This window comes from Diplotaxodon limnothrissa, linkage group LG23 (genome assembly GCF_057381915.1).
Source record: "Diplotaxodon limnothrissa isolate DT_005_m linkage group LG23, D_limnothrissa_male_GT1.1, whole genome shotgun sequence".
NCBI lineage: Eukaryota > Metazoa > Chordata > Actinopteri > Cichliformes > Cichlidae > Diplotaxodon > Diplotaxodon limnothrissa.
This window is the reverse complement of record NC_140617.1, coordinates 24,444,244-24,471,857: the sequence shown is the minus strand read 5'-3', so window position 1 is coordinate 24,471,857 and position 27,614 is coordinate 24,444,244. Positions and strand designations below refer to the sequence as shown.

Sequence of the window (27,614 nt, the reverse complement as noted above, 5' to 3'; positions counted from 1 at the left end):
GACGAACCATTGTGTTGTTTTTGGTCAGCAGTGGTTTTCTCCTTGGCCTCTCCCATGGACGCTATTCTTTCCCTTTCTTATTGTCTTTCTTATTTTAGCGTTATGGTAGGGAGCATTGCCATTTTCAAAGAAGCTGGTGCCACCGGGGAGTTGTGTGTTTGGTCTGAAACAGATTTTGGTGGACTAACAAAGTGCAAAGTAGAAACCATAAAAATACCAGGACCCAACGATAACCAATGCTCCTCATTTTGTCTGTCTTCATTTTTATAATGTCGAGACTGACCAGTGGTTTTATCCATTCATATTTTTGGAGCCAAAGGCAGAAGAGCACAACGATGTTCCTGGTGGCTTTTCAGTGATCAGCAGTGGCTGTCGGCTATGTGGTAGTGGGTGAAAATGAGCACATGGAGGCAGGGCAGAGGAGGAACACCATCTGTCCAGGCTGAGCCATAAAGCCGGCTGTAATCAGGCTGCTAGCTGCTGAACGAACAGTCAAAGCGGCAGTCAGGCAGAGCTGATGGCAGATTGCTCCAGTTTCTGCTTTAAATGCTGCCCTTAATCAGCACAACCTATAGAGAAAAGAGGGCGTAGACACGGATAGCTTCGGTGTCCGGAGACGCCGAAATGGGTCAAGGACGAACATGATCAGCATTGCAAGCGGTTGCCGTCCTTGGGGCTGAGGGGATTTGGGCAGATGACCACCAACAGATATAGCACCAGTGTCTGCCTCTGTGTATTAACATGCCACTGAGCTATCTATCAGCCTGAGAGATAAATCCCTAGCAATTTTTCAAGAAGTCACAAAGGTCTTTTTTTTAAAACACCTAACTTTCAGTTTCACACTCAGTTTCTCAAGCTGTGACTCTTGATTCCAACCGAACGTGACGTGCATGAGCTGATTCTGAACAGCACTTCATTATTTTGTTGATCTCATCCGCGACAATTCAGGAACGAATTGCCAACAATTTATGAGAATGCACTATAAAAATGTAGAGCAGTGTGTGGGGTAAATGTGTGTGTGTGTGTGTGTGTGTGTGTGTGTGTGTGTGTGTGTGTGTGTGTAGGGGGCTTTTAAACCTAAACTGCGATGACATTTCATTAAGCGACACAACAGATGGAGTCGAAATTATTCTAATACATGAAAAATGCACCAGATAAGCCGGCAAAGCGAAGCAGAAGAATTAAATGAATACATGAATGACATGGTTTGCCAAAAGTTTGGTTTTGTTGCACACAAGTCCACACCTGCATAACTCGCTGTGAACTGGCAAGGCCTCGGTGACCTTCACTTTACTAAAGTGGCAGGATGGTGAGAAACACTTTGATGCCTCAGGATGCCTGCCTGCTGCTCATATTGTGGCTGGAGAAGGAGGAGGAGGTGGAGGAGGGAGAAGGTCTGGTTTTGTGGCACACCTGAAAGAGAGCCTTTGTGTTTCTAAACAGACCCGGTGCGCTCTGGAGGTGCCTCGTTTTCCATACCCCTTCCATTTCAGAGATCACTGAAGCCACAGATGTGTGTGTGTGTGTGTGTGTGTGTGTGTGTGTGTGTGTGTGTGTGTGTGTGTGTGTGTGTGTGTGTGTGTGTGTGTGTGTGTGTGTGTGTGGCATCTCACTGGATAGACTTTGGTCCTTTTGAAGGCTCGGGCAGAAAGACTTTGAAGTTTTGCGGTGGTGCTGGGGGACTGGAGGTCCTCATTGTTGACAGAAAAAAAAATCTGGCTCCATCTGGACTAAAGATTTATTCTGCGTGGCGATAACTCTCCCGTTTTCTCCGTTTGCTACAGCTACAATCACATTTCCACAGATTTGCAAATCATTTAACGTCCATATGTGACCAGGAAATGTTATAAAGGCAACATATTAAAAAAAATGTTGTTGAAATTCTATTTTATGCTCGTTTGTTACTTGGGGACAGGGACATGTTTACCACAGTGTTGCATCACCTCCTCTTTGAACATCACTCTGTAAACATTTGGGAACTGAAGAGACCAGCTTCTGTGGCTTTGACAGCAGTGTTTTCCTCTTTTTGCTGCTTAGATTTTTTTTTTTTTTTTTTGCAGACTTTAGTTTGGCGTTGTCTTGCTGAAATAGGCAAGGCCTTCTCTAAAAAAGTCATCTGCTGGCAGCGTACGTGGCTCCAGACCTGAATATATTCCTCAGAGTTATTGCTCCTGTCTCCAGGATTTCCAATAAGATCTGAGATCTTCTGAGCTCGAAACATCCCCTTTTTTTCCTGTACACTATAAATTTTTACTTGCATTTGAAGATTCAACAATGAATGCACCCACGCAGTGATTTCCAACTACAGAATCAATCCGGTTTTCAATACACTGAGGGCCCGAGGTACATGGCCACTGAATATTAGTTTTCAGCCTCGTCTTTTATGAACACAGTTCCTCTGAATTTTGTTACTATATAAATGATGTAGATACTGTAGATGCAGGAATCTGCAAATTCTTTGAAATTTTCAAATTTCTCTGAAACTTTTGTCCTCACAAACCTTTACAGAGTGGTGAACTACCATTTTACATACTATTGGCCTTCAGAGCTGCCTTAATTCTTTGTAGTACAGATATGACAAGCTGCTGGAAACATTTCTCAGAGTTCATAGTGACATGATAGCATCAAAGAGTTGCTGCAGAGTTGTACATCCAACCAGTGTTCAGTGGATCAGTGCTTTCATGTTTTTTATGCTAATGTCACAACAGAAATCAAGACTCATCAGACCAGGACACTTTTTTCCAATCTAGTATTGTCCGATTTCGTGAGCCCGTGTAAACTATGGCCATAGTTTCCTGTTGTTAGCTAAACAGAATGGTACCTGGTGTGGTCTTCTGTTGCTGCTGAGATGCTCTTCTGCGTAGTTTGCTCATAACAAGTGGTTATTTGAGCTACGTTTGCCTTCCTGTCAGCTTCAAGCATTCTGCCAATTCTCCTCTGACATCAGTGAGGCATTTTTACCCAGAGAACTGCCGATCCCTGGATGTTTTCTCTTTTTCAGATCTAGAAGTGTGTCCTTTGTAAACCCTAGTGATGGTTGTGTGGGGAGAAATCAGATCTGCCCTTCAGGTACCAACAGCCATACCACATTCAAAGTCACTTAAATCACTTTTTTCCCCTGATGCTCATTGTGAACTTCAGTAGAAGTTGCCATGTGCCATTTGTATTAATGAGCAGTTGAACAGACAGATCTAATGAAGAGTCTGGTAAGTGTACATCCAGTTATCTTACTAATTAACCTCACAGGTTGCACTAGGTGTTTCTATTTTTTTATCATTACCTTACTTTTTCAGTCTTTTATTGCCCTAATCATAATGTAAATGCTTAAATCTACAAGCAGATTAATTTCTTCAATCTCATAAAAATCATATTCAATTAAATAGAGTTTCCAATTTATTTGAAAATCCCTACATTCTCTTATTCCTGACAGCTAACAGAGCACCAGCAGTTTTTGGAACTGACTTGTAGTTCATCTGCTTGAATTTTGAACTGTGATCTGACGTCTTGTGCCTGAACTACTCGTTCTAATCTCATTTTCTTCAGCAACTCATGCAGCCGGCACTATGACTAAGAGTGCTTTGAATAATTAGCATTAATTTGTTAGAAAGTGTTTGCGAGAGAGGTAATTATGAAGTAATGCGGTTCCTCGAGCATTAAAATAGTGAATTTAAATAAGCAAACGTATGTTTCCAGAGCTAAGTAAAGAACAGGACAAGCTCCCAGCTAAACAAGACAAGTAAACAGTGCAATTTGTCTCTGCTAAAGTCAGCTACTTGAAACATATGTGAGAGAAAGGGAGTACGCTAAATGCTTTTGATGGATGGAATATAACCCTCAGATGACAGAGCATTAGTTTACATAAAAAACATGCTCAGTGTGATAGTGTGATTAATCTCAAAGTGCTTGCAGGGACCTACTCAAAGCACCATTCTGGGAAGGAGAGACGAAGGAAAGGACAAAAGGCAAATGCCAATTCTGACTCTCGTGACCCTTGTGGTGCACCGGCTAAATTTCAAGTGTGGTGCTTGTCAGCAGTCCAGGAAATACAATTAAGACTCCAATCAATTTTCAGCCTGGGGTCGACGATGTTAAGGCTAACACACCCCTCTCGCCTCCTCTCAAACACGCACACACACACGGAGAACGCACACGAGCTCAGAGCTCTTCATGTGTCAGCGATCCGCAGCGGTACAAAACGATGCACTGTCAGAACAGAGCGGGTGATACAGTTAGCATATGAAAAACTTCCAGTCCTCTTCCTCTTTTTGCCATACAGCTGTCAGAAGCCACAATGACTTCAAACGCTTCATTCAAAACTATTTCTATTCATCAAAACTGCATCCCCCTTTATTCAGCTCTAACCTTCAATGACAAATTCCTTCACAGACCTGAAAATGATTAAAGGGCTCCAAAAACCTCTGCCAAAAGCTGAAAATTGTAGCTCAAAACTCACCCCGTCTTGACTTTTTTTCCATTTTTACTGCCGCCGTTTTTTCCGAAAAAGGCCAGAAGCACCGTGCAGACATCCCTGAGCTCCATATGTGAAGTCATCCGCTGTAAAGTGACCTAGACACTACAGCACATATGTGGGTCTCTGGGCTAAAATAGGCCATGCGGTCATCATATAAGCCTGAGTGCTTTTCACTCAATCGACGGTCAGTCCAGCGGCCGGGTCAACCAAGTCAGCCTGACGGCACAGCTCCTGTTATCACTCTGTACTTGCTGTGTCTCCAACGTGTCATTATCCGGCACTAGCCTGTGCAAAGACAGTGATCTGGCAGGCAAAGACTTTCCCATATGTCCCATGTTAAGCCCTCCACACAAGAGAAGGGCACCTGCTGGGCGGCAAGCAGGCCAGCAGTCTCAGATAGCATGGGGAAGGCGGTGGCGGGGGGGGAGCAGCGATGGACTTGCACAAGTAAGGACAGGGATCCCCCTGTTTGGCAGCCTGTGTGTGTGTGTTTGTGTACACGCACATGTGTAGCTGTGTGGGTCTTTATTAGTGATTAAGAGGCTTTGGCTTTCATAAAATCGACACTTTCCGTGCAAGAAAAGCTGAGAGGGAGGCAGCGTGCCAGGACACTCACCGCACGATCAGAGATCTCTACAGGACTTCCAGCGAGTCGCTTTCTACCATCACATTTTTGGTTAATTTTAGTCAGTGCTCTCCTGCCACGTGCATGTTTGCAAGTTTCACAGCTCAGATGAAGCAGGACACACACACACACACTCCTATTGTGGGGATATTCATGCTGCCAGCGTTCCTCGGCAGGCACTTTGTCTCTATCCCGAATTAGAAATAAAAGCAAGGTCTTTTACTTTGTTTTTCCTCTTTATCACAGAAAGTCCCACAGGCATGTGTTTGAGAATGAAGACCATAATGTGAGGATGAAATATCTGAATCCTCAAAGAATCTTCACCTGAACAAGAGGACGCTCTTCTTGCTCTCTCCGACTGTGGTCGCACTCTCACTTTATCAGCGCCGCAGTCAGGCTTCGGTTGACTGAAACCCTCTAATCTGATTTGACAGGAGCACAATTGGAATATCCCAAAGCTGGTGAAACGATACTGAGAACAATCACCTGGTTGTGCAGCTGAATCGAGGCCATGAGGGGCCCTCGCGTGACTGATTCATCGACAGCTCCAATCGCCTTATCTGACCTTAACAAGGCGCTGCGAAACTGTCTGTTTTTTGGCCCCGAAATAGTCCATTTTTCTTCTCAGACTCCTTTCCAGCAACACACACCCACCGGGTGATTGCCTAGCTTAACACAATGCTAAGCCACTCTTATCCTCTTAGAGCTGTTTTTGCAGAAAACTCGCAAGGAGACCCTTTCTAGTACGTGACCTAAATGAAGCAGAGAGGCAAACAAAACTGGTGGTGAAGAGTTTGGCTTTGAGGACAGGTCAGAGTTGTAAAAGTCATGCATATCAGTCATGCATGTTACAGTGGAGTAGCATTTCAAAGGTCCTCGCCCTTGTGACCGCTGCCTCTCGCCAGAGAACTTTAACCTGACCAACAAGACACACATGCAAGAGACGCAAGGGGGAAAAGAGATCAAGCGGCCGGAGCATTTAGTGTGCCCCGTAAATCATATTTCATAAATCTTTGCTGTGACAACAACGGCAAATAGTAAAAATGTGCAAAAACCACAACAGTTCAGCCATCCAAGACTTCTGAAATAACCACAAAAGGGTTTTTAGCAGAAGCACTGCACAGACTGCACAGACAGGGTGCAATCGAGGACTAGCCTGCAAGAGTGTAAATTAAAAAGGACATATGGAGGCGACCAGATTTAGATTCCTCCTTCATCCCCCTCAACCCCCAGCACTTCCACTACGTTTGGGAGGATTTAGAGTGCAAATTCACGAGGTCTGTCCCACATGTTCACCCCTGGCCAAAGGAAGCATTTAGCAGCAAAGAAGCCATCGGCTCTCGAGAGCATCTAGCTGGAGCCTCTCTAAGCATCTCCCTTATGGGCTGCAGGCATGTGCATCCCACATGTGAGAGAGAGCTACAGACTGAGCAAGACATCCCAGCGGGAGACCTTAGTCGTGATGACAGCGTGTAGCGCATTACTTACACCCAGACCCTACAGCCTCTTCCTACCATGGACTTTTGGGAATTTGAAGGGGTCAAGATGGAGAGAAGGGGTGGAAGACCATTGTTTGACCAAACCCAGTCAAGCCATTTTGAAGGAAAAGCAAAGAAACCAAATCAGTTGTACTGATTTCCCAAAAGAAGTGTGGATATGTATGTGTCTCTCTTAGTCTGGATAAGTTAAATATATTTCAGGCTTCTTTTTCTAATGATTAGACAAAAAGATGTATGTACCCACTGGATTTAAAAGCTCTGAGCTAAGCTTTTGGCTGCCACTCTTTAAATCATTCTCTTATTTGTCATCTATTTTACCCTAAATGGGATAATTACTCACAATAAGAACTTTATGCTGTATTAAACTTAACTTCAAACAAGCTATTTAAACTATAATCCTATTAGGAAAATGTTTACTGGGGACATAAATCTAGCAAGAAGCATAGACGTCCTCCTCATAGACTTTTAAACAATCAAACTTCTCTAGGCAATCTAACAAGCTGGAAGAAATACAGATTTAAGGCACTTCTGAATTGGCTTCACTTTTCAGACCTGGAAGCTACATCCATCTTTAATGTCACCCATGGAAGTCATTGAAGTCTACTATTTAGCTTTGTAACTGGCATCTTTAAGCAGCTTTACAACACATGTGAACCCAATTTTCTCCATTTAATGCAAATTCAAGTCTGACTTAGCCAATGGCATGTCTGTTATCACTCATGCATGGTTTCTACCGTACATCAAGCGTCCAATATACACTGCATTGACAAAAGTATTGGGCCATACTACTTAATCTTTAATTTTATTCTCCTTTGACAATGGGGCTGCAAGCCACTTTGCAACCCATGTGAACTCCAAGTTCTCCGTTTAACACTGAGTAAAATCTGACTAGCCTTCCTTTATATCAAGTCGAATGCGCAATTTCAAAATGTAAGCCTGAACACTGGCTATTTTCTGAAAGTTTGGAGACTAAATGAGACCTAAGTTGTTATAGAAAGTAACTGGTTGACTGATCAGCCTTTCTTGCAAAAATTCAGGCAAAAACAAACAAATAAATAAGTAACAGCCAAATTTAAATACTGGAATAAAACTGAGAAATCATTTGTGAATAAAATCAAACCTCAACTCTGTATCCTGTAAGTTAAGATTACCATAAAGATTTCCTGCTTAGCATTCTGCAGCAATGAATGGCAAACAGGCAGATTATTACACCGAGGTGACCCTTCTTTGATTTATTTCAGAGGAAGAAATTCAGCGTTTACATTTTTTAAACTCACCTCAGCTGAACTACAGGGGCAGAGGCGGACGAATCGACTCTTTAGGAAGTAGGTGAGCTGCTTGTGTAACACATCTGTGTATATGTGTCATTCAGAGCAGCTGCCAGACAGCGAAATCTATAGTGCAACCATGAGATCAGTTTGAATTACATGCTCTTTGGCTTTAGGCTACAGTCACCAGCTTCACACTCCAGAGAAAACCGGTGAGCTGCTGCTGCTGTAGATGGATGCCCTACTTCCACACACGCTTGTAATCTGACCTATTAACATCATAACCAGCATGTTTAATCCAAGGTGGAAGTTGCTGTGGTGCAATGGAGAGGGCATGTGCAAGTATTTGTGGCCGTCTGACACAATTACAAGCAGATAACGGGTCACTTTTTGCCACAGAAACCCAGTGGAGCGCTTTAAGTGAGGGGACTGTGTCTTATCTTCAAAGAAAAATGTGAAGATTGATACCAAAGCCCTCTTATGGGCTAGTAATTTAGTGCATGTGATAGAGTAGAATAACCCAAATTAAGTTCAATCAGACATAATTCCCTGGTCAGATTTGGAAGTTAAAGAGAGGAGGGAGGGGGCTGAAACGGACCAATAAATCCTTTCAAATATGAGGTGCTCCCAAAATAGTCCAGACACCTATTATCTATTTAACAGCCCCATTCCCCCATTGGGCAACAGTAAGGAAGTAACTTCAAAAAAGACTGACCCCTCCTCCATCCTGTTAATGACCCAAGATGTGTCGCCTTGAACAGAGGGCCTGATTCATCTGGCTAAACCCTGCAGAGGGAGTGGGAGGAGGGGGGAAGATCTGTTTTGAATGCGCCAAATTAAAACACTTGGACCTGGCGTGGCTGGATGCTTGAATGATTAGAAGAGAGGGCATTGATCTGCAAACAGAGCGCAATCACTCAGCTCCCCCTGTCTGAGCCTATCAGGCTTTGGCGGTCCAGCTGTGGCGGCGGTGGTGGTAATGGAAGCAGAACATGAACGCTGCAGACCGCGGTGGGATCTCAACCTGAGCGTGACTGTTCAAACAACGCGTCCAGACTTGAAAAGCGCTGCCATTCCTGCATGTTTACATCACCGGCCTCCTAAATACGCTGCGTATGCAAGCGTGCATGCATGTTCTCACACACCGTGCTGAAAAGAGCACGCCGCTGGGCTGTAAATCTGCAGGCACCCGTCGTCATCTGCTGCTGTTGTTAGTCTGGCCATAAGTCTCCCATATCCTGCGTGAAGAGGGCCCTTCAAAGACAGTAATGAGTCAAAGTCAAGTGGAGCGAGTCGGCTGTAAACGCCCCAGTTTTGTCAATGAGCGCGCCCGTCTTCTGGGCGACAGAGAGTCTGATTTAAAGATAGAGCAGAAAAAAGTAGAGAGGAATCTCTTGGAAAACAAGGACTTCACATTTTCACTCCTTTCTGGAAGTGTCTGACCTCCAAGAACAGGCAGAGGGATGAGTCCAATAAAGTTTTTAGAGTGTGAGGAAGGAAACAAAACAAATCACTGCAAAAAGTTCCTGGGTAAAATGAAATTTGCACTTGTGCTCATTACCTGCAAAAACTGTCTTCTTCATCCTCAAGCCACATTTTTAATGCAGGGTCCCCAGTGGCCCCTGTGTCTCCCCGGCGGTCATCCTGTCTGAGCTTGGAGCCGAGATGTAGTCAAGGCCTCGGAGAACAGACATCCAAATGTGCTCGATCGTTTCTGTCCCTGACATTAATTTATGCCATCATTTAAGGAAGGACAAGAAGATTTTTAAGTTGTGTCCCCCATCTTTTCTCTGTCTTTCCCCTGCTGGGCCAGTCCTGGCTCTTAAAGTGTCCGTGTGGAGTTGTGGGGACGTCCAGGGTGGGCCGAGGACGCTGCTGAAGTCTCCCGCTAATCCGCTGGAGTTTAATGACTGCAGAGGCCTTGCAAGTAGTGGGGGGAAGCCTTAGAGAGGGGGTCGGTCAGGGGAGGTTGGGCATGTGACCCACACCAGGCTAAGAGCCCAACTGGTTGGGGGAGGGTGCGTGTGCATGCAGAGGAGAGGATATAGACCTATGTCTAGAGTTAAGTGGCCAGTCAGTTGAAGAATGCCAGCTTTCTGATCTCGGGAGCAAATTGAGCTATTTCTTTTATTTTCTTTCTTGTTTTGTTTTGTTTTTCTTTAGGGTGAAAGCTGAAAAGAAAAAGCCAGTTGTTTCAGTTTTGCCAATTCCTGCCTTAAATTGTTACCCCTGCCAAAAAAGGAAAAAAAAAATAGCCTGCGCATTACAAAGGACAGAAAAAAAGCAAAGGAGACAAAACAAAGGCTGTAAGAAGCCGAGATTCCCTGGAGTTTGTCTGGCTGTAGGGGTGACCGACTGATCTTTTCTGTTTGGTGTTGCTTTTTGTTCACGTATCTGATACAGTAAAGAGCAGCTGTAACAAGCAGCTCATTACCTTCCTGCTTCACATCATCACACAACAAAGCAGAGAGCTCAAAAAGCAAAGAATTCGGAGCAGAAATTACTTATTTGCATAGAGTCTGATACCACAGCTAAAGCACTTGGCTGGCTTTTATCGTTCCGACTGGTCCGCCTTATTTCCATCCTCATCTCTGTGATTCCAAAAGTGCCACCTCAATTAATTAGCGACACGCAAATCAATTGTTGCCTGAGGTCAAGCAGATCACGGTCTATTTATAAGACTGGACGTCCACTTAACATGATTTGTGGGCATTAACTCAAAAAGACACATTGATGAACTAAGGTTTCTACCCCCCCCCCCCCCACACACACACCCCCCCCCCCCCCCCCCCCCACACACACATCAAATGCACAACAAATAATGAGCCCGAATCAATCAATCAGCCAGCAGAGAGGTAAATAAGTGTCGTCTGCCGGTTGAAGGCAAGCATCCGTAAGCCAACAACTGAAACAGCAGATGCAAGTAGGGCAAAGGTTTACAGGAAGGCTTCTTTTTTTTACTGGCTAATTAAAGTGACCACACTGTTGTCCCATCTGCCACCGCAGATTATTGGCTGCCATGTAAGCATGCTAATGCGGCGAAGGGACCAGGTACCAGTAAACACACTCCACATGCTTGTTAGGGGACTCGTTCACATTCAGATAAGCGCTCGGGCATCGCTTTAAACAAAGATTAAGGCTCTGAAAGTGAAATCCTGTTAGCTTATTTGTGCAGAGGCGTTAGGGGAGCGGGGAGATATCTTTCGAACTTGCAGCCCGAACCCCGCGTTCCCTTTGGGAGTTGCTAAGAAGCATTGACGACGCGGGGAAATTGCAGCAATCGAGCATGATGTCAGCGCGCCACACCGCTGGAATGGCAACAGCCGAGCGAGGTAGGGCCGAACATCCCCACTTCGATGAGCGCTTTTTAAGGACATAATGGAATCTTTGTCTTTACTGCCACGCCGTTGCTTGGCAGCAGGAACGGTAGCCGCCGGATGCCCGATGAGAGCCATCTATCTGGACAACCCCTGCCATGCAGACAAATTCATCTGGCTCTGCGGGGACCTGTGCAGGACCCAATCAGGGATAAGCTTCATATATTTCCCCCCTAATAGAATTGCTGTACTTCATCTCACTCTGGCTTCAGCACATTGACTCTTGTATTGCGAGCTACTATCTCACTAATTCACTTTTAGCCTTGAGGAGCGAGTGCACTGTATCTGCACTCTTTATTATGCCGGGGAACCTGTGCAAAAACCCAATAAGTCTACGTAAAGGTCAGAAGGTGACCCCGATGGAAGACGTGGACAGGGGAAATGCCGGAAATAGAAAACTGCTTCAGGTTTAGGAAGGATAAAGCAAAATGAACTCCCCTCAGCTATCTCCAAAACAGTGTAAACTGTATAAATGTGCATCAGGAATGCGAGGAAGGCCAACATGAGTGAGAAACACCACTGAGCTTAATTCAGAGGCATCAATGGAACATTTTAAATATGTGATAAATCTTTGGAATGGCTCTTAAATATTTTATTCCTCCCCTGGCAGCGACTCTGCCCTCGTCTGCACTATAACACTGGGACCATTAAAACGTACCGGATTTTCTCCAACCAACTTAATGAGAAGATAAGCAGTCAATGTAAAATCCCCCAGACTCTTTTTTCCCCAGCCCCGTCCTTTTGCATACTGAATGCCTATCGCCTAATTATGGCATCAACTCGGGCCCTGGCTCTTGATTTGCTGTCCCTCTCTGTCACACTTCAGCAGCTGCAAAGAGGAGGATGAGTTCATGAAATAGAGGTTACTGAAGTTATGACGAGAGCATTGTTTAAGGGCTTCACACCTTATGGGTTCCCTTTCTGCAAAGCAAAAGTAATGTATCAGACGATCTTTTTCTGACGAAGACAAGGTCAAGCGTCGCAGAGAAATGGCACTGAAGTGCTCTGATGAAATGGAAAAGCAAAGAAAAGAATGTGAGAAATAGAAAAAGTGGGAACAAGGTATCGATTTTGAAGGTTACTGAAAGATTGTGCTGATTGCAGAAAATTGCTGGCAAAAATCTATTGCTTTCACTAAAAGGGATAGTTACTGGTTTCTGGACGCTTCAGGGAAAAAATGCTCCAGGCTGCTGTACATGCCACTGATATCTCCTTAAAGAGAAACAGTTTGATAAAAAATGTCCAAGTTTGCTTTATTAGATTTACTCTGATCACTTGGATCACCCATTACTGCAGCTTACTGTGAAGTTTTAAGAAATTGGAGCAAAGGGTTAAACTCAGTACCCAGGCAAAGGCTTAGTACAGTGATGGTGGCTGTGGCTCCTCTAGTCCACATGCCAAAATATCCTTCGACAAGATTCTGAACCCCCGAGCTGTTGGGTTAAAAGTGCACAGGTATAGAAAAGGGTACTTGTTTGAATGACGTTTGTAGTAAGGAAGCGCTTTGAGTGCTCAAATAGAGTAGAAAAGCACTAATAACTCAAAAGCTGCATTGGGACAGATTGGAATCTTCACCGTGCCAATTTTGGCCTAACCTGGCTCCGTTTTTTTGCTGCCTCTGCAAGCTGCTTTGCAACCCACCTCAATCCCAGCTCACCCTTTTCATTGCATGTCTGACCCAGTCGTGTTTGTTGGTTGTCTGCTGGATGATAGCATTGATCAGAATAGAAATCAGGAACTGGCTGTATTGTTCCATACAACTATACTCAGTATTGTCTGCAATATCTTTTTAACCCTATGACCATGATTCTCAGCTAGAAAAGGGTGGAATGCCCACTTTGGGTCTGGAAGGAGTTGTTGTCAAGGGTGGATGAGTTTAAGTATCTTAGACAGTACAGCTGCTACTCCTCCACATCGAAAGGAGCCAGGGGAGGTCATTCAGGTATCTGACTAGGAAATCAGTATTTTTCCCCCTGAATTCGCTGAATGTCACTGTGAATGCTTTCTGTGTGGACATAGCTTTCAATACTTTTAAATGCACTTTTATAAAGAATATGGGAGTTGAGATTCTTCACTCTTGCACATCTATCGTTTTTTCTTAGCATTGGGTCCAAAAGTCCAGTTTTATTAAGCCTCTGGTAAAGACATATTTTAGAAGACAGAAAAGTCTAGCATGGCTCATTTTTCCTTCGTGAATGAAAAGTTAAAAAAATAAAAAAAAGTGAACACAGGTGCCCTTTTCCAGGGCAACAGAGTTCAAACCAGAGAGGAAAAAACATCCAGGGGTCTCTGAGTCCAGACTCTGACTCCGAGCTACAGACTTTGAGTAAAATCTACTCAAACTCCTGTCATAACTTTTACAGCAAAGAGACAATAATTACTCGATGACCAGATGCTTTGGCCTTTTCAAATGAAAGTAGGACAACAAGTAATGCAAGGGACTCGAAATAAGTCAAACCTCTGAAGGATTAAGCGCATTTCTTCACTGATTACAATTTCTTGCAGATGGCTTGTGATGACCTGCAGTTTAGTGAAAGGAAAGCGTGTGAGGTCATCTCTTTAAAACCTTTTATTACCCAAGGATTATTCATCTAGCGTGGTGTCCGACACATCCATAAAGTCTCAAATAAGAACAGAAAATAAATGGAAAAGCAGTTCAAGGATTTATGTGTGGGTGGTTGCCCTTAAATGGGGTTAAGAAGTAAAATTTTTCTTCTTTAAAATGTTACAGATACTGTGCCGTGAAAAAGTATCTGCCTCCTTCCTGATTTCTGAGGGTTTTTTTGCAAATTTGTCACACTTTCATGTTTCAGATAACAAAGCAAATTTGAATATTAAACAAAGAAATGGATAAGGGACAACAGTTATCCAAACCTACTTGTTAATGCCCATAAACTTAAAAAGTAGTTGTTCCGCCCTTCGCAGCAAGAACTGCAATCGAGCTTCAGTGATAAGTGCAGGTGAATCTTTCACATCATTGCGGATGAATTTTGGTCCAGTCTTATGAAATGCTGTTAGTTTTATGTCAGATGTAAAAGGACCCAAACCTTCCACAAAGTTCAGCTTTTGTCTCGTCAGTCCACAGAATATTTTCTTCTTTTCAAGATGTTTTTGGTAAATGTGAAATGTGAACTTTGACCTTAACCGAGGTCAAAGTTCAAAGTGAGGCCTGTGGTTCTTTAATGTTGTTCTGGTGCAGTAATTTTGGTAGGCTGGTCACTCGCCACTGATACAAGTTTTCTCCATGTGTGTATAATGGCTCTCACTGTGGTTCATTGGAGTTACAAAACCTTAGAAATGGCTTTCTAACCCTTTCCACTGACACATGTCAGTGCCTTTGTTTCTCAGCTCTTTAGATCGTGGCCTGATGTGTTGCTGTTTGAGGTCTTTTAACCTGCTTCACTTTCTCAGACAGGTTCTATTTAAGTGGTTTCTGGATTCAACAGGGCTGCCAGTAACCAAGCCTGAGTGAGTCTTGTGAAACTGAACTCAGCTTTCTAACAAATGTGGTTAATCATCAAAGAAAAACTGAATTTTGTACTTACTCAGGGTAAAACAACTAGACAAACAACAAAGAAATGAGGTGGGGGGCAAATACTTTTTCACAGCACTGCATAAAAAGGAGATCAAATCACTCAAGTGAAACACAATCATTTTATAGACGCTCGTACTTTTCATCACCTCCCACACAGGGTTACAGAGGGCTGAATACAATATTTGCTGATGCTGAATAAACAGGATCAGTATCATAGCAACTTTGTAATTCGTCCTCTATTTGTTTTTATTTATTCCTTTTGTTCAAACGTAATGAGTGAGGGCTGAAAAATGGGATTTAAAGCCCGCTCTGTGCTCCTGGGTTCTTTTACCTGGAGAATTGCAGCTGCAGTGAAACCACCTGCGCCTGACCCAGCTCGGACTCCTCCGTCACTTCCCGGAGACGCTTCTCGCTCTCCAGTCGCAGGCGTCGCTCTTCCTCTAGCTCGTGGATCAGCTTTTCTCGCTGTGGGAAAGAGCAGAAGGACGATCAACTCTCAGGCAGTGTGTGGCCTGGGGCTAAAAAGATCACCCTCAAGTCACATGCCACAATTTTTACGACCCCCTTCCCCGAATATTCGACCCTCCTCGGATGAGGGCAAGCAAACACAGGCTGTCTCAGCATCATAATCACCAAAACATCTGCTCACCAAACATCTGAAACCAAACACAGCTTGTCCTAGCTGAAAAAGACAATCCACGCCTCGCCGCTTTTTCCCCTGACTTTAGGTGTGAGAGGAAATAAAAGAATAAGGGCATGATGACATTTAGGCCGCCTCGATTGGCATTACTTCCAGTAGTTTGTTGTTACTTTGAAACACTCATAATGAGCCTCCGCTTCTTTCTGTCTCTATGAGAGAAAGTTCACACTAAATGTCATCTGAAATCACTGAGCCCGCCCTCCCGTGCCTCAGTCTTTCTCCTGCTTTTCATTTCATTTCAGATCTATTCAGAAAATGCTCCCCGATATCACTGAAGCTATGAATAGCATGTTTACCCTGCTCCTCTCTTCCTCACACCATGCAAACCGTCCTCTCTTCTTCTGCGTGTTTCACCTTTTTTTCCCCCCTTTACGTTATAGTTATGATGATGAGTAAACATGACCTCATTCGACCCAACTATTGATAGATCCTGAATTAAAAAGCTGGAGTTCCTCGGTAAGAGGAGGGAGGGATCACTTATGCCTACTTATCTCTGCTTTCCATTCCTTGATTTCAGAGCTTTATAAATGTTGCTTGTGGTGTATATGGTCTCCATGAAGCATTTAGCCAGTTTTCTCTGGTCTTTTCCAATTCTTTAATTGGATTCTTCATTTCTGAAGGATTCTGTCTTTGGATCCCAAAAGAGAAAGACATCCTTGCCTCAAACCCAACTTCAAAGACTAAGGTCCCTGTGGTGGCACACTCCCTACTCCAGTTTTCTTGACAAAGTTGCAAAAAAAGCTTTAAGCAAATTCCTAGCAGCAAGGCGGAGGATTTTTTTTTTTAGCTGACGGCGCAAATAAGACGGGATCATTCTCTTGGTCTGGCAGTTTCTATTGTACATAAAGCCAAGCATCTGTCGCTGCTGCTGACAGTCTATGACAAAGCCACTGGCTTCCATTTCCGTAGATTTGGGTGATCTACCAACTGTCAAAGCCTTGCCAGGAATATCAGCTAAAAATACAAGATTGTAAAATATCTGCAAATGGGTCTGAGGCCAAAGACACACACTAGAAAGAAAAAGGGAGACAGTTTCTTCTTTTGCAAACAAAGATGCAGTGTTTGGTGAATAAGAGATTCAACTTTGGCTTAACAAGGGTTGATTAGAGATGATTATCATCCTTTTATTTCCACCTAGGAGTACAAGTACCCAGGGAGGTGGTGAAAAACGTATATGTGGATATACAGTGCAAAAGTCTCGACTCACTTCTGATTTCTTTTCTTTGGCTAGGAAAATGGGACACTGTTCAAATGAACAGATACTGACACTTCTTTTGTCCGGTTTCCTCAAACTTTTTAAGGACACCCTGCACACCATTGTGAGATATGTTACATTTTCAGCCAATATCTCTTTGGGAATCACCTTGCTGGTGCAAAAGTACTATTTTATCTCTGTCAAACTGTGGTATCTTTGACATCTTTCACAGATTGTTACTAGCAGCCCGTCACAAAAACGCACAGAGGGCCTAAAGACACATCTTATAATTGGGTATTTGCAAAGTTCTCTGTTATGCATAGTCACAAGAATAGTTAATCCCCTGAGTTAAGTTTCTTTTTTGTGCTTAAATGACTCATAGGTCTGTGTAAGTGGCTCAACAAACAAATAAAACATTCCTCTGAAAATGGTCAGTTACAAGGACTGGACTGAAAATGAGCAATAAAGGAGTCAACGTGCAAAAAAAGCTTCAGGAAGCCTAAAGAACTATTCACCCAGAGCACTTTAAACATTACCACAAAGTCTGGCTCTGTGGAAGAAAACATCTGAAGTGAATGCATTAGTATTTTAAACAGAGACTACTGTACATAAGTGAATAAAAGTTTTAAATAACCTTTTAAATAACAGCCTTCACTGTACTCTACAGTATATCTATGGAAACACACCTGTTACCTTGGTAATTCTCCTGCACCTCTCCTGACAGATTCCTTTAAACATCTGAAGTTTTGAAAGCTCTTTGCTGTAAAAGTAAGTCTCTGGATAATCCTCTGGATAAAACATTTGAACTTTATATAAGAGTTCAATGAGAATCAGTTCAGTTGTTTACAGATGTGTACTGGCTACTATTTAACATGAATCTAAATGTGATTGGTTAACTCTAAACAGAGGGTGTGCACACATGCTTAAATATTCTAGTTGTTTTGGAGTCAATCAGAGTTTAAGAGCCAATGGAAAATGTTGGGAATCACCAGATTATCCTGTCAGTTCTTCATCAGTTCTCTTCAGTGCAAATGGAATTACTTACTGCCCATCCTCATCGTCAGCACCAGTCATGATGTGGTATTACTCAGTGCATGCCTGCAAAGAAGCTGGAGTGCTTTCTCTCAGACAAGCATTATGGGGACATCTTGTGGCGTGAAAGAATATAGGTCAGAGACAGTGAGCGTGTCACTCTGTGTGGCATATGGACAAAACATCCTCCTCGACATGAGGCCCTCCTTTATGCCGGGTCTCTCGTGAAAAACCATGAAACCAAACTGGAAAGAAAAACATCGAAACAACTATAATGTGACACCGAGTCGCATTGCTCCATTACTCCGTATGACCATACTCTCCTTATAAACTGTCTTGTGTCACTACATTGTTACTTCTGTTACAAAAGCAGATCCTAACTGGGTGATTCAGCTGCTGAGGGGGAATATTAAACCAGAGTCACCATTAAAACCAGTCCCCGTCTTCACCGCGGCAGTAAATTCACGGCTACTATGTGCAGCGGGGAGGCTCTCCCTGTCAGGAGTAATGGCTGCTGTAAATCCACTCATACAAGAACGTAAAGTAGTGCATCCCCCTGCCAGGAGCTGGACGTATATATATATATACATATATATATATATATATATATATATATGTATGGATATATATATATGACTTTTCTGGTTCTTCTTTCTTTATGACACATAAAGTTGTTTTATGTTTTATAGGACACATTTTCCACTTAGCGTTTAAAGAAACGGGCGCCGATTTCAGCCTCCAGCGTCGCAGCAGTTTAGCTGAATTTCACCTCGATGCAAATGAGCACAAAGGCCTTTTATTTGCATCAACATGCATGGCTTTGTTCAGCAAAACAAAACAAAAAAAGCACAGTAGCAGCTTTGGTCCTGATTTTTTTGTTGCCCACACAGGCCTCCAGGCATAAACCACCGACCGCTACGTGTCTGCTGACAGTCTTGCCAACAACCTCAATAACAACACAGGATTTACAGTCTCTACATTGTAGTAAAAGCCCTGCGTTGCTTTTGTTCAATATATAATTTCTGCAATTTTACAAGGCCTGAGGACATTAAATCAAACATTGCTGTATCTTTCTGTGGCCAGAAATCCCCGGCAATACATTTCTCCTCGATTGAAATGTTTATTGTCTGCATCAACTTCTCTCTTTTTTTTTTTCCTCCTTTGGTGCTCTAATTGAAAGCATATTCTTTAATAAGCCTTCACTGCAGCCACAAAGACAACACTTCTTTAGAAAAAGCCCTGGGAAGAGATCTCAAAGTCAACACCGAGAGGATGAAAACACGCCTGGCAACTTTCTGTGAGAACATTTATTTTAGTTAATCTGGCCGCTGAGGAGATAATCCCCGCTCTCTTGACAGCCTGTCACTGTTGTATGGATGGGATGAGGCGAGGTGTCCTGCCTTCTTTGTCCTGCAGGGGGCAACATGCTCCTGTTCTATTAAACAATGCAGCGCATAGAAAAAAAAGGAGAAAGAAGCCAATGTCAAATGAAATATGGGGTGTAATCTATAAAATAGCTCCTGCTGGATTTTTATACCACATATATCAGAAACAAGCCCAGATTTGGGCATCAGGGGGTGGGGGGTGAGGGGTGAGGGGGTTTGAGGATTAAATTTGACCTCTGCCACAGAGAGATAAATAAAGAAATATATCCATCTGTATGTGACAGAATTTATCACCATCAACACGCAAAGCCTGAGAAATAAATGAAGAATCTGTTACACCGAGCGGCTTTGGAACATAAGATTTTATTAGCTGCACTCGAGCCCAAAATGAAGCCTCCCGCTTCGGTAATTGGACAACATTAGATGGTAATGGTATTCATCCGAGCTGAATTACTAGAATACTCGGAGCCCCCCTTTCATACCCTCTAAGATTCACTGAGGACTCTAAATTAATTAGAGGCCTCTGCCTCTCCTTGTTGTGCTGTGCTGCGACCTTATCAGGTTAAGTGCATGTGTGTGTGTCCCATCGTGTTGTAGGATGTCCATCTGCAACTGTATATACACTGTACTCGTTCAGGGTTAGGGGGTACAGGCCCAATAATCTCTTCATTACACAGGACATCCCCCCCCTTGCCTCGGTTGGAGCTCTTTGCCTAATCAAAGGGGCCGGGAGCGGCTCGGAGGCTCGCTGGCAAAGCAAACATCGGGGACACAAAGCACTGTGCAGGTTCTCCATTCATTAATAAAACATGCCACCGGGCTGTTTGTGTGCATCAGCGAGGCTGGATTCAAATGAAAGTGTAACACGAGGAGGATCGGGCCTCCTGGCCTGCCTGGCTGGCTCCCAGATACAAGTCGTAAAGATAAAAATTATAATTATGCTCTTGTTTGTTTAGAAACAGAAGAGAAAGCATCAAAGTGCAGGAGTGTGTGTTTTCCGATTACTTGTGACTAAAGTGAGCCCAAACAGTGTTTTATCACCCCACCCCACCCCACACCAAAAGACTCCATCAATTCAATTATCATGGAGCGCCACTATTGGAGTGTACCACTGCTCTCTTAGACAGCCACGGGCACTGTGGCAAATAATACACACACCCCAGGAATATGCAAAATCATACGAGTGGCCCATTTATCATTGCCAAGGGAGCTCCCCCACCCCACCCACGCACACACACCCAGAATGGGACGGTGTGGAGATGCGATTTGGACCTGGCTGTCAGCGCTCGTCACCCGGTGAATGTGCTGAGTCCTGCGGGGGGACCCCATCGCGGCCCCGGCCCCTGCCCCTGCCCGTGGCTGATAAGGCCAATCTGCAGAGACAGCACCTGAGTCCCCCCCAGTTCCCAAACCTCCACGCTGTCACACATCCTCCAAACAGCTGTCAGAAACCCTATATGAGGGGTCCCCGAGCGCCCGAGCTCCACGTGGAGCCTCTCCTTTTTAAGCCCGTCAGAGAGCCCCTTTATCTGCTGGCAGCACGCTACGGAGCATGTCCACTCTGAAGGTGCTTTTTCTTTTTTACACACCAATAAATCACTGTCAGATAATCATCATACCTCGATCCACTTACAGCTAACTAATTAAACCCCGTGCTCAAAATTAATTAATATTGCCGACCCGGAGCCCTGCCAGTGTGCCTTATTTGCTTATTTGATTTGGCTAAATGTAATCCAGGTGAGCAGAAAAGCCACACATATGGTTATTTAAACAGTGTTAGTTATTACAGAAGTTTTATTTGGTGATAATATGCAAATGCTACACACTTATCTAGTAATCTTGGAAAAGTCCAGGAAAGTTTTTGTCTTATTCTTTGCGTTTATTTTAAATGTTGGTGCCTTTCAGGGACAAAATCTCACTATCTTCCAGTATAACACAGTATTTTTCTAATGCAGTAAGTTTGTGACAGTAATTGCTGTTATGCTGCTTTCAGACTTCTTTGATACGGTTTTCTGGTGTCTGTTGCGGTTCAGCCAATCATTAGCTAGTCTGATGACTTAGCCTCAGGGGGCCTGTGTAGCCAGCAGATATCCAGGCCAAGGCTTCTTGTTTTATCTCCCCCCCTGCCTCCGGTCTTTGTTTACAAATACAGATGATTTTTTGTAACAAAGGGGTAGCCAACAGGAGCAAATCTAACTCTCCTTCAAACAAAAGCCTGCTCGTATGTGCCAGAACACTGAGAAAGAATAAATCTTGTTCATTTCCTGCAAAAGTTCGCATAATTATATATCTGATAGCTGTTAATAGACACTGTGTGTTAGCTGGTATTGTGAAGCGATTACCTGGTCTTTAGGGTGTTTGTAAAAATATTAAGAGAGTCAGAGTCATAACTTCAGCTGGATGCAGATGCCTGGGCTGCCACATTGATATTAGTTTCTTGTCCTTATTCCAGGTGACATTGTGATAAAATCAGTGTTTAAAGTCTAAAATGATCTCTATAGTTGAAGGATGTGACTTTAGTCTTTGGCTCGCTGACTTTCAATCCAGCAGGAGTTGCAGCATTTTCTAGAATACTAAGATGTTCTGTTTCAGGAGGGTCCAAAAGAGCGGTGTCATCTGTGAAATCTACTATTTAATCCTAAAGATACCACCCTCTGAGACCCAGTACAGTAGGAACCTTAAATTAAAAGGATATTGCCAACCATACAGCTGACATCAAAAATCATCATGCTGGTAAATCTTGTTTCTCCAACCAACCATCAGCGAATGCAAGTACTGAAGAATACAAAAGAAAAAAAATGGCAAAGGGTGTTTTAGATGCAGAGATTGGTTGGCAGCTACAAGGTTGCTCAGGAAAAATTTATATTCCCCAACTGGTTGGCAAGTGGTTGCTGGAGGTTGCTAACAGGCACTAATAGGTAAAACAAACTCCTTGCGATCGCTTTGGTCACTAGCATATTGATGCTGTTGCTAGCAGTTTGCAAGAGAGATAGCAACTTGTTGTAAACACTCACCAGCTACTCTCTAAGCTGTAGTGACACTTGAGAAAGTGGAACAACCTGTGGTCCATTTATTGAGCGTTTTTAAGTTTTTGGACTTTAGAGTTTTGTTTATTTTTAAGATCTATTTAATTTCTGGTTTGTTTAGTGTTTACATTTACCCTCATATATTCCTCTTTAGTGTAATTAGTGCTATTCCTAGTTCCCTGGTGCTTTGGAGTTTATTCCTCCCTCAGTGTTCATTTCACCTTTGTCAAGTTTCCTTGCTAAGTTCATCCATGTGTCTGCATTTTCCCCATTTGGTTTTCCCACTTCCTGCTTTATTATGAGAGTTAGTTCACTGTGCTTTGCTTTTAGTTTTGATTCATTGTGTCATCTTTGCTGATTAATTCAGCAAACAATTCAGTATTTATAGTCACCACCTCCTCGCCACAGGGTTTCCAGCATGTTTTCCTGTGTTTTGAACTGTTTTGTACTGCCTGCCATCAGCCAAAATAGACATCTTGCTTTTTTGTTAAACAAGCTTGCCTGTCTTTGGCCTGGCTGTAGCTCAGGAGGTAGAGCAGATCATCTATTAATCCAAAGGTTGGTGGTTTGATCCCTGACTGCTCCAGCCTGTATGCCTTGGGCAAGATACTAAACCCAGTTGCTCTTTGATGCATCCTGTGTAATATAAGAAATGCATTAAAAAGCACTGTATAAAAATTATTTACCATTGATGTTGGGTCCTCACTCTTAACCACCCCTTGTCTGGAGTGCTGCTTTTCTTAGCAACTCTGGGTTCGATATCTTGCCCAAGGATACTTCAACATGTAGGTGAAAAGAGCAAGGGGATGAACTCACCGACCTCTCGACGAGTAGGTGGATTATTTAAGTCAGATATTTCCTGGAATATCTGACACCTCCTCTATCAGTCTACATTAAAGCCTACCCCAAGTCATGCTTTAGCTTAGAATCTTGATACCAGCTATAAAAGTGTGTAAATGTTTGTAAAAGTCCAACACAGACATACTGCAGAGCTATCCAGGGCTGCTTCTTCAGTGACTATGTTGAATTATTGAATGAAATCCTGAAGCTGAAGTAGCAACAAGATAGATTCGGGTGAAACGACCTGTTAAAAAAGGGGCATTCCCTCATCAGAGAACCGCAAATGTTACTTGATGTGGCGTTACAAACTATGTCACACACTCTTGAAGATTGCAGCACACGCAAAATCCATTTTCATGTACAGAAATAGCTGATTCCTATCGTGGCTTGGAGGCTTATTTAACCATGCTGTGCTCTCACTTTATATTCACAAACGCAGCGCCTCCCCCATCGTCCTCCTCCTTTATCTTAACTTCATTTTCTACATGAAATGCTCCGGAGAAATCAGATTTTTAAATGAGCAAGTTGCTCAATTAAGCCGAGGAGTTGAGGCAAATAAAAAAAACAATTCCCTTTTATCACTTGCATGTATGCTTCGCTCAACCGTGAAAGAATCAAACGCCGCAATCAGCCCGAGCGCCCATGGAAACGGCAATGTGTGGGTATGCACGAGGCGAGGCTCGGATATCACAGAGCATCCACAAAACCCAAAGAAAAATAAAGCTAGTTGTTCTCAAAGCCAGATCATTTATTTTCACATGTTGTTTAGACAGCCGTTTCCAGCGGTCATAATCTCACCTAACAGCTTTAAATGCCTTTTTAATGGCGAGCCCAGCCCCCCTCCGCCCCCTCAGCCCACAGAGCAGGCAGCGCCGCCTTTACAAGCCTACACGCAGACTTGTGTTCTCTGCCCCTGACAGGAAACCTCGGCATCCTGCCCCTGATGGACTTAGACTGCACTTCGGAGTGGCATCAAAAGAAAAGTGGGAGACAGAGAGCAGCTCTGCCCTGCCCGGCACCACACCACGCCTCTGGGATCGGGAAGAATTCCAGGGAAAACCTACAGCAGCGACGAGGCCGCGAACAAACGGGAGCAAGCTTGCTGGAAAGAGGCCGAGACTCTCGCAGTATAAACCCCGACCTGTGCTTTGTCAAACACCTAAAGGGAAACCTGCTGTTTTTCTAGCAGGAGTTTCAGCAGAGTGGGCCAAAAGCAGCACGTCCGAGCCTTGATGTGAAGTTTAAGAAGCAGTGAGAGGCGTAAGACAGGCGGATCATTTTCACTAATAACAAAACGCATCTTGTGTGGTCATACATGTGGTGAAATGCAGCGCAGGCCTAATTACTGATTGCCCTGCAAATTATTTAAAAAGGTTTCATGTGATTCTCCCAAACGATCCATAACAAGAGTTGTGCAGCTTCAAGCTGCCAGCAGTATGCGTGCTTCGCGGCGGGACGCCGAATTAAAGCACACACTCCTCAGTAAACTGTGCAGTTAGTGCTGTTTCACATGCGCAACCCGAGGCTTACGATTGTGGCGATGCACGATCATAAAGATACCCTTCCCTTTCTTTTTCCTACACAATGCAGTCGTGATGGCGCTGCAGAAACACTGCCGCACACTCTCGCGGCATCTCTGATCGCCTTATGCGATCAGATCGAGGCAGCGATCAGAGGCTGCTAAAGAGAGGCATCAGATACAGAGGCGGGGTAGTGCCACTTCAAAAGTCTGCGCTGTTTTAATCTGACTCTATCGGTTCATCCCCTTGCAGGCGAAGATGTGGGGGATGTTGGGGAAGAAGGCGATGGGTTTTGGGGGTCTATGACTGGACGCAGGCTGGGGGTGGTTTGCAGTTTCCACTTCACTCTGGCAGCACTTTGACAATTATCTCCTTTACGCAGCAGCCTCTTTTTTCACTCCTATTGAAGAACCTCGCCTGAGCTCCGAAGCCTCCCAGGAATGCCAGAGAGAGAGTGGAAGGGGAATCCAATGGGGATAATCCCAATTTCAAATGGAGCTTAGTGATATCCCCCTCCTCCCTTTCTTCCTCCATACCCCCCTCCCTCACCCTCCTCCTGTCTGGCACAGATAACTCATCCTTCTCTCAACACTGTGCATGCGCAGACAGTAACTCACGTCGCCCTCTAAAGTAATAATTAGCATGTCATCCAGTCGTGTCAGTTGGAGAGCCGGGCCTTCTGGGGAGGCTCGCGGCATGGCGAAAGATATATTTTGGTTGGGCTGCACTGAGGTCAGAGGAAGCTGGGTTACTGTTAGAGGAGGAGGTGTTGACACGCAAACGTGTTGTCACTTTGGTGTGAGCACACGCAGGTAAAAGAAAGGAAAAAGTGGGGGGCAACTGCAACCAACCTCTGCTGGTGTGGTCCACATGAACTCTCCTACTTGTGCCCCAGAAAGCTGAATCTGTTCATCTGAATGATGTGTTTTCAGTGGGGATGTCCAACGCAACATCCAAATGGACTCCCTTTGACTTTCTCACTGGTATTCCTGGGAGGCTTCAGAGCTTTCCCACTGAAAACACAACATCCAGATGAACAGATTCCGCTTTCTGGGACTTCTTCGCCTTGATGACTGAGCGTGCATCAACACATCTCCTGCTTATGGCTGGCATTTGGTTTGGTGGACCAGAATGTGGGTCTCCAAGAAAACTGTGTTCATGGCACAAAATGAATCAACCACAGGACAATGTGACCATCGGATTAGAAGTTTGTAGGAACTCAGAATGTAACTCAAACAACTGGTTGTTTTCTGGGTACATTCCTATATAAAAGCAAGGTTATCGAGCACCAATGTAATTTTGCAGTTAAATCACCCTCTTGCAGCAGCTACGTGGCTGTTTGTGGAAGAATTTCTGTTTCATATCTGTGGCTCGGGTCTGAACGTAAGCAGATTTATCATTTTTGATAATTTATCACACTCGGTCACTGTATTATCACAAACAGATTGCATCTCATTGTCAATTTGACCCCATTCAACTGCAAACTGAGAGCAGACTGACTTTTTTATCGCCTTCAAATCACTTTGAAGATCTCATCTGACTATGAGTGGTGATCTTACACAGTCTCACTCATTTTGGCCACACTGAGATCTCCAGTTACTGTTTTGTTCCCTACTGTAACTGTAGCGTAGGATATCAGTGACCAAACAACTAAACAAGAGGCTTCAACACAGTAACCCACAAACTTCAAAGTGGCTACTTCAGCCTGTTACAGACATTCTGTGGTTGAAACAAAGATCTTTTGGGTTTGTACAAAATTTGATTTTAAAGGGAAATACCACCAATCACCAAGTGTCCATGGCCCTTTTATTCTTCAACAAACACTAACTTGATTTTGGGCTGTTTAGTCTGTCAGATCTGGCCCAAATGTATCTTAAAAAGGACGGCTGTTTTGGACCACGTCGCCCAAATATCATCACAAAAATATGATCACGCAAACTTGCAGGAAAAACTTCTTTCCCAGCAACTTTGAAAAGTCTCAGTTTCATTTGTTTTCTTTAATATTTCAGTCCCAAAACTGACAACCCAAACACATACACAGTGAATTAATTTTTTGAATAGCTTAATATTGAGGTCTAACACCAAATCAGTTTCATCTACATATACATTTTCATTTCACAACACACTGGACACAACTTAAACAACTAGCCTATAAGGAACAGTGATGGTCAGGTTCATATTCCATTCATCAACAGTATGTCAACCCATCAATGCTGAACCTTTTTCAAAATCAATAATGAACCTTCTTGTTTCACACACTGGGCCATGCTTGGGGGCGACAGTTTGGAGTCAACCAGAGGTCAGAAAGTAAGCGCTGGCTGACTCTGGCGTGATTTCCTCTGACATCTGCTGACATCAACAAGTCCTAGAGGTAAAGCCGGTCTTTGTCTGTGCTCTTTTAGTGTCTATATTTACGAGCCGAAGCACAAACTTAGCTACACATCTGGTACAGCCAATAAATTCAGTATCTACTGTGCTAAAATGCCCTTGAGCAACATGCCAAACCCCTGCCCATCTCCAAGGAGGGAGCTCTGCTCAGTATCTGACCCTGTGCTCTGACCTCTACAACTCTGAAGAGGTATGAAGAAAAAATAGAGCATTCCTCCTTTGGGGATCAATAATCACACGCAGCGGTGAGGAGATCTCGGAGCGTGTCGGCCCTTGTGTGCTGTAGCTTTAGGCCTGCTGCCACACAGAATCAGAGGCGTCACTGGGGTGCAGTGAAACAGCTGGGCCTGTGGTTAAAGCGTCTGCTCAGAGGCTGCAATCAGCTGAGCCCCGCTTCATCACCCGGTTCTTCTCACTTCCTGACCTCGCTTACAAACACACACTCTATAAATGCATTCAGACACACTTGTGGAAACGCAGACACAAACATATACGCTGCTTTGAGCGCATATGTATGCTAATGACCACCTCCAGAACTCATAAAAGAACGGCACATCAGCACTTTCTACCAGAGACACGATGCAGTGTGCAGCATTCTACGGTCACAGAGCCTGGCAGTGCATTCAAGTACCTGTAGTTTGTGCAGAAAAGGTCAAATTTATGCAACGCACTGCTTTTTCCACAAACAGGCAACTGTCACATAACACAGTATTTTTGTACTTGCTTCTATTATTGCCTACACATGCATTTCTA

The 27,614-nt window shown here is 43.8% G+C and overlaps 1 protein-coding gene across 3 annotated transcripts in view; it reads right to left on the bottom strand.

The window, feature by feature from the left end:
* The window catches only part of LOC146608113 (nck-associated protein 5-like), a 187,296-nt gene that overhangs the window by 61,593 nt on the left and 98,089 nt on the right, over nucleotides 1–27,614 (bottom strand). For all 3 annotated transcript variants that reach the window (XM_085347468.1, XM_085347469.1, XM_085347470.1), the window contains one exon: nucleotides 15,107–15,240. In XM_085347468.1, coding sequence (XP_085203594.1) covers nucleotides 15,107–15,240 — 134 coding nt within the window. The remainder of the gene's footprint in view (nucleotides 1–15,106; nucleotides 15,241–27,614) is intronic.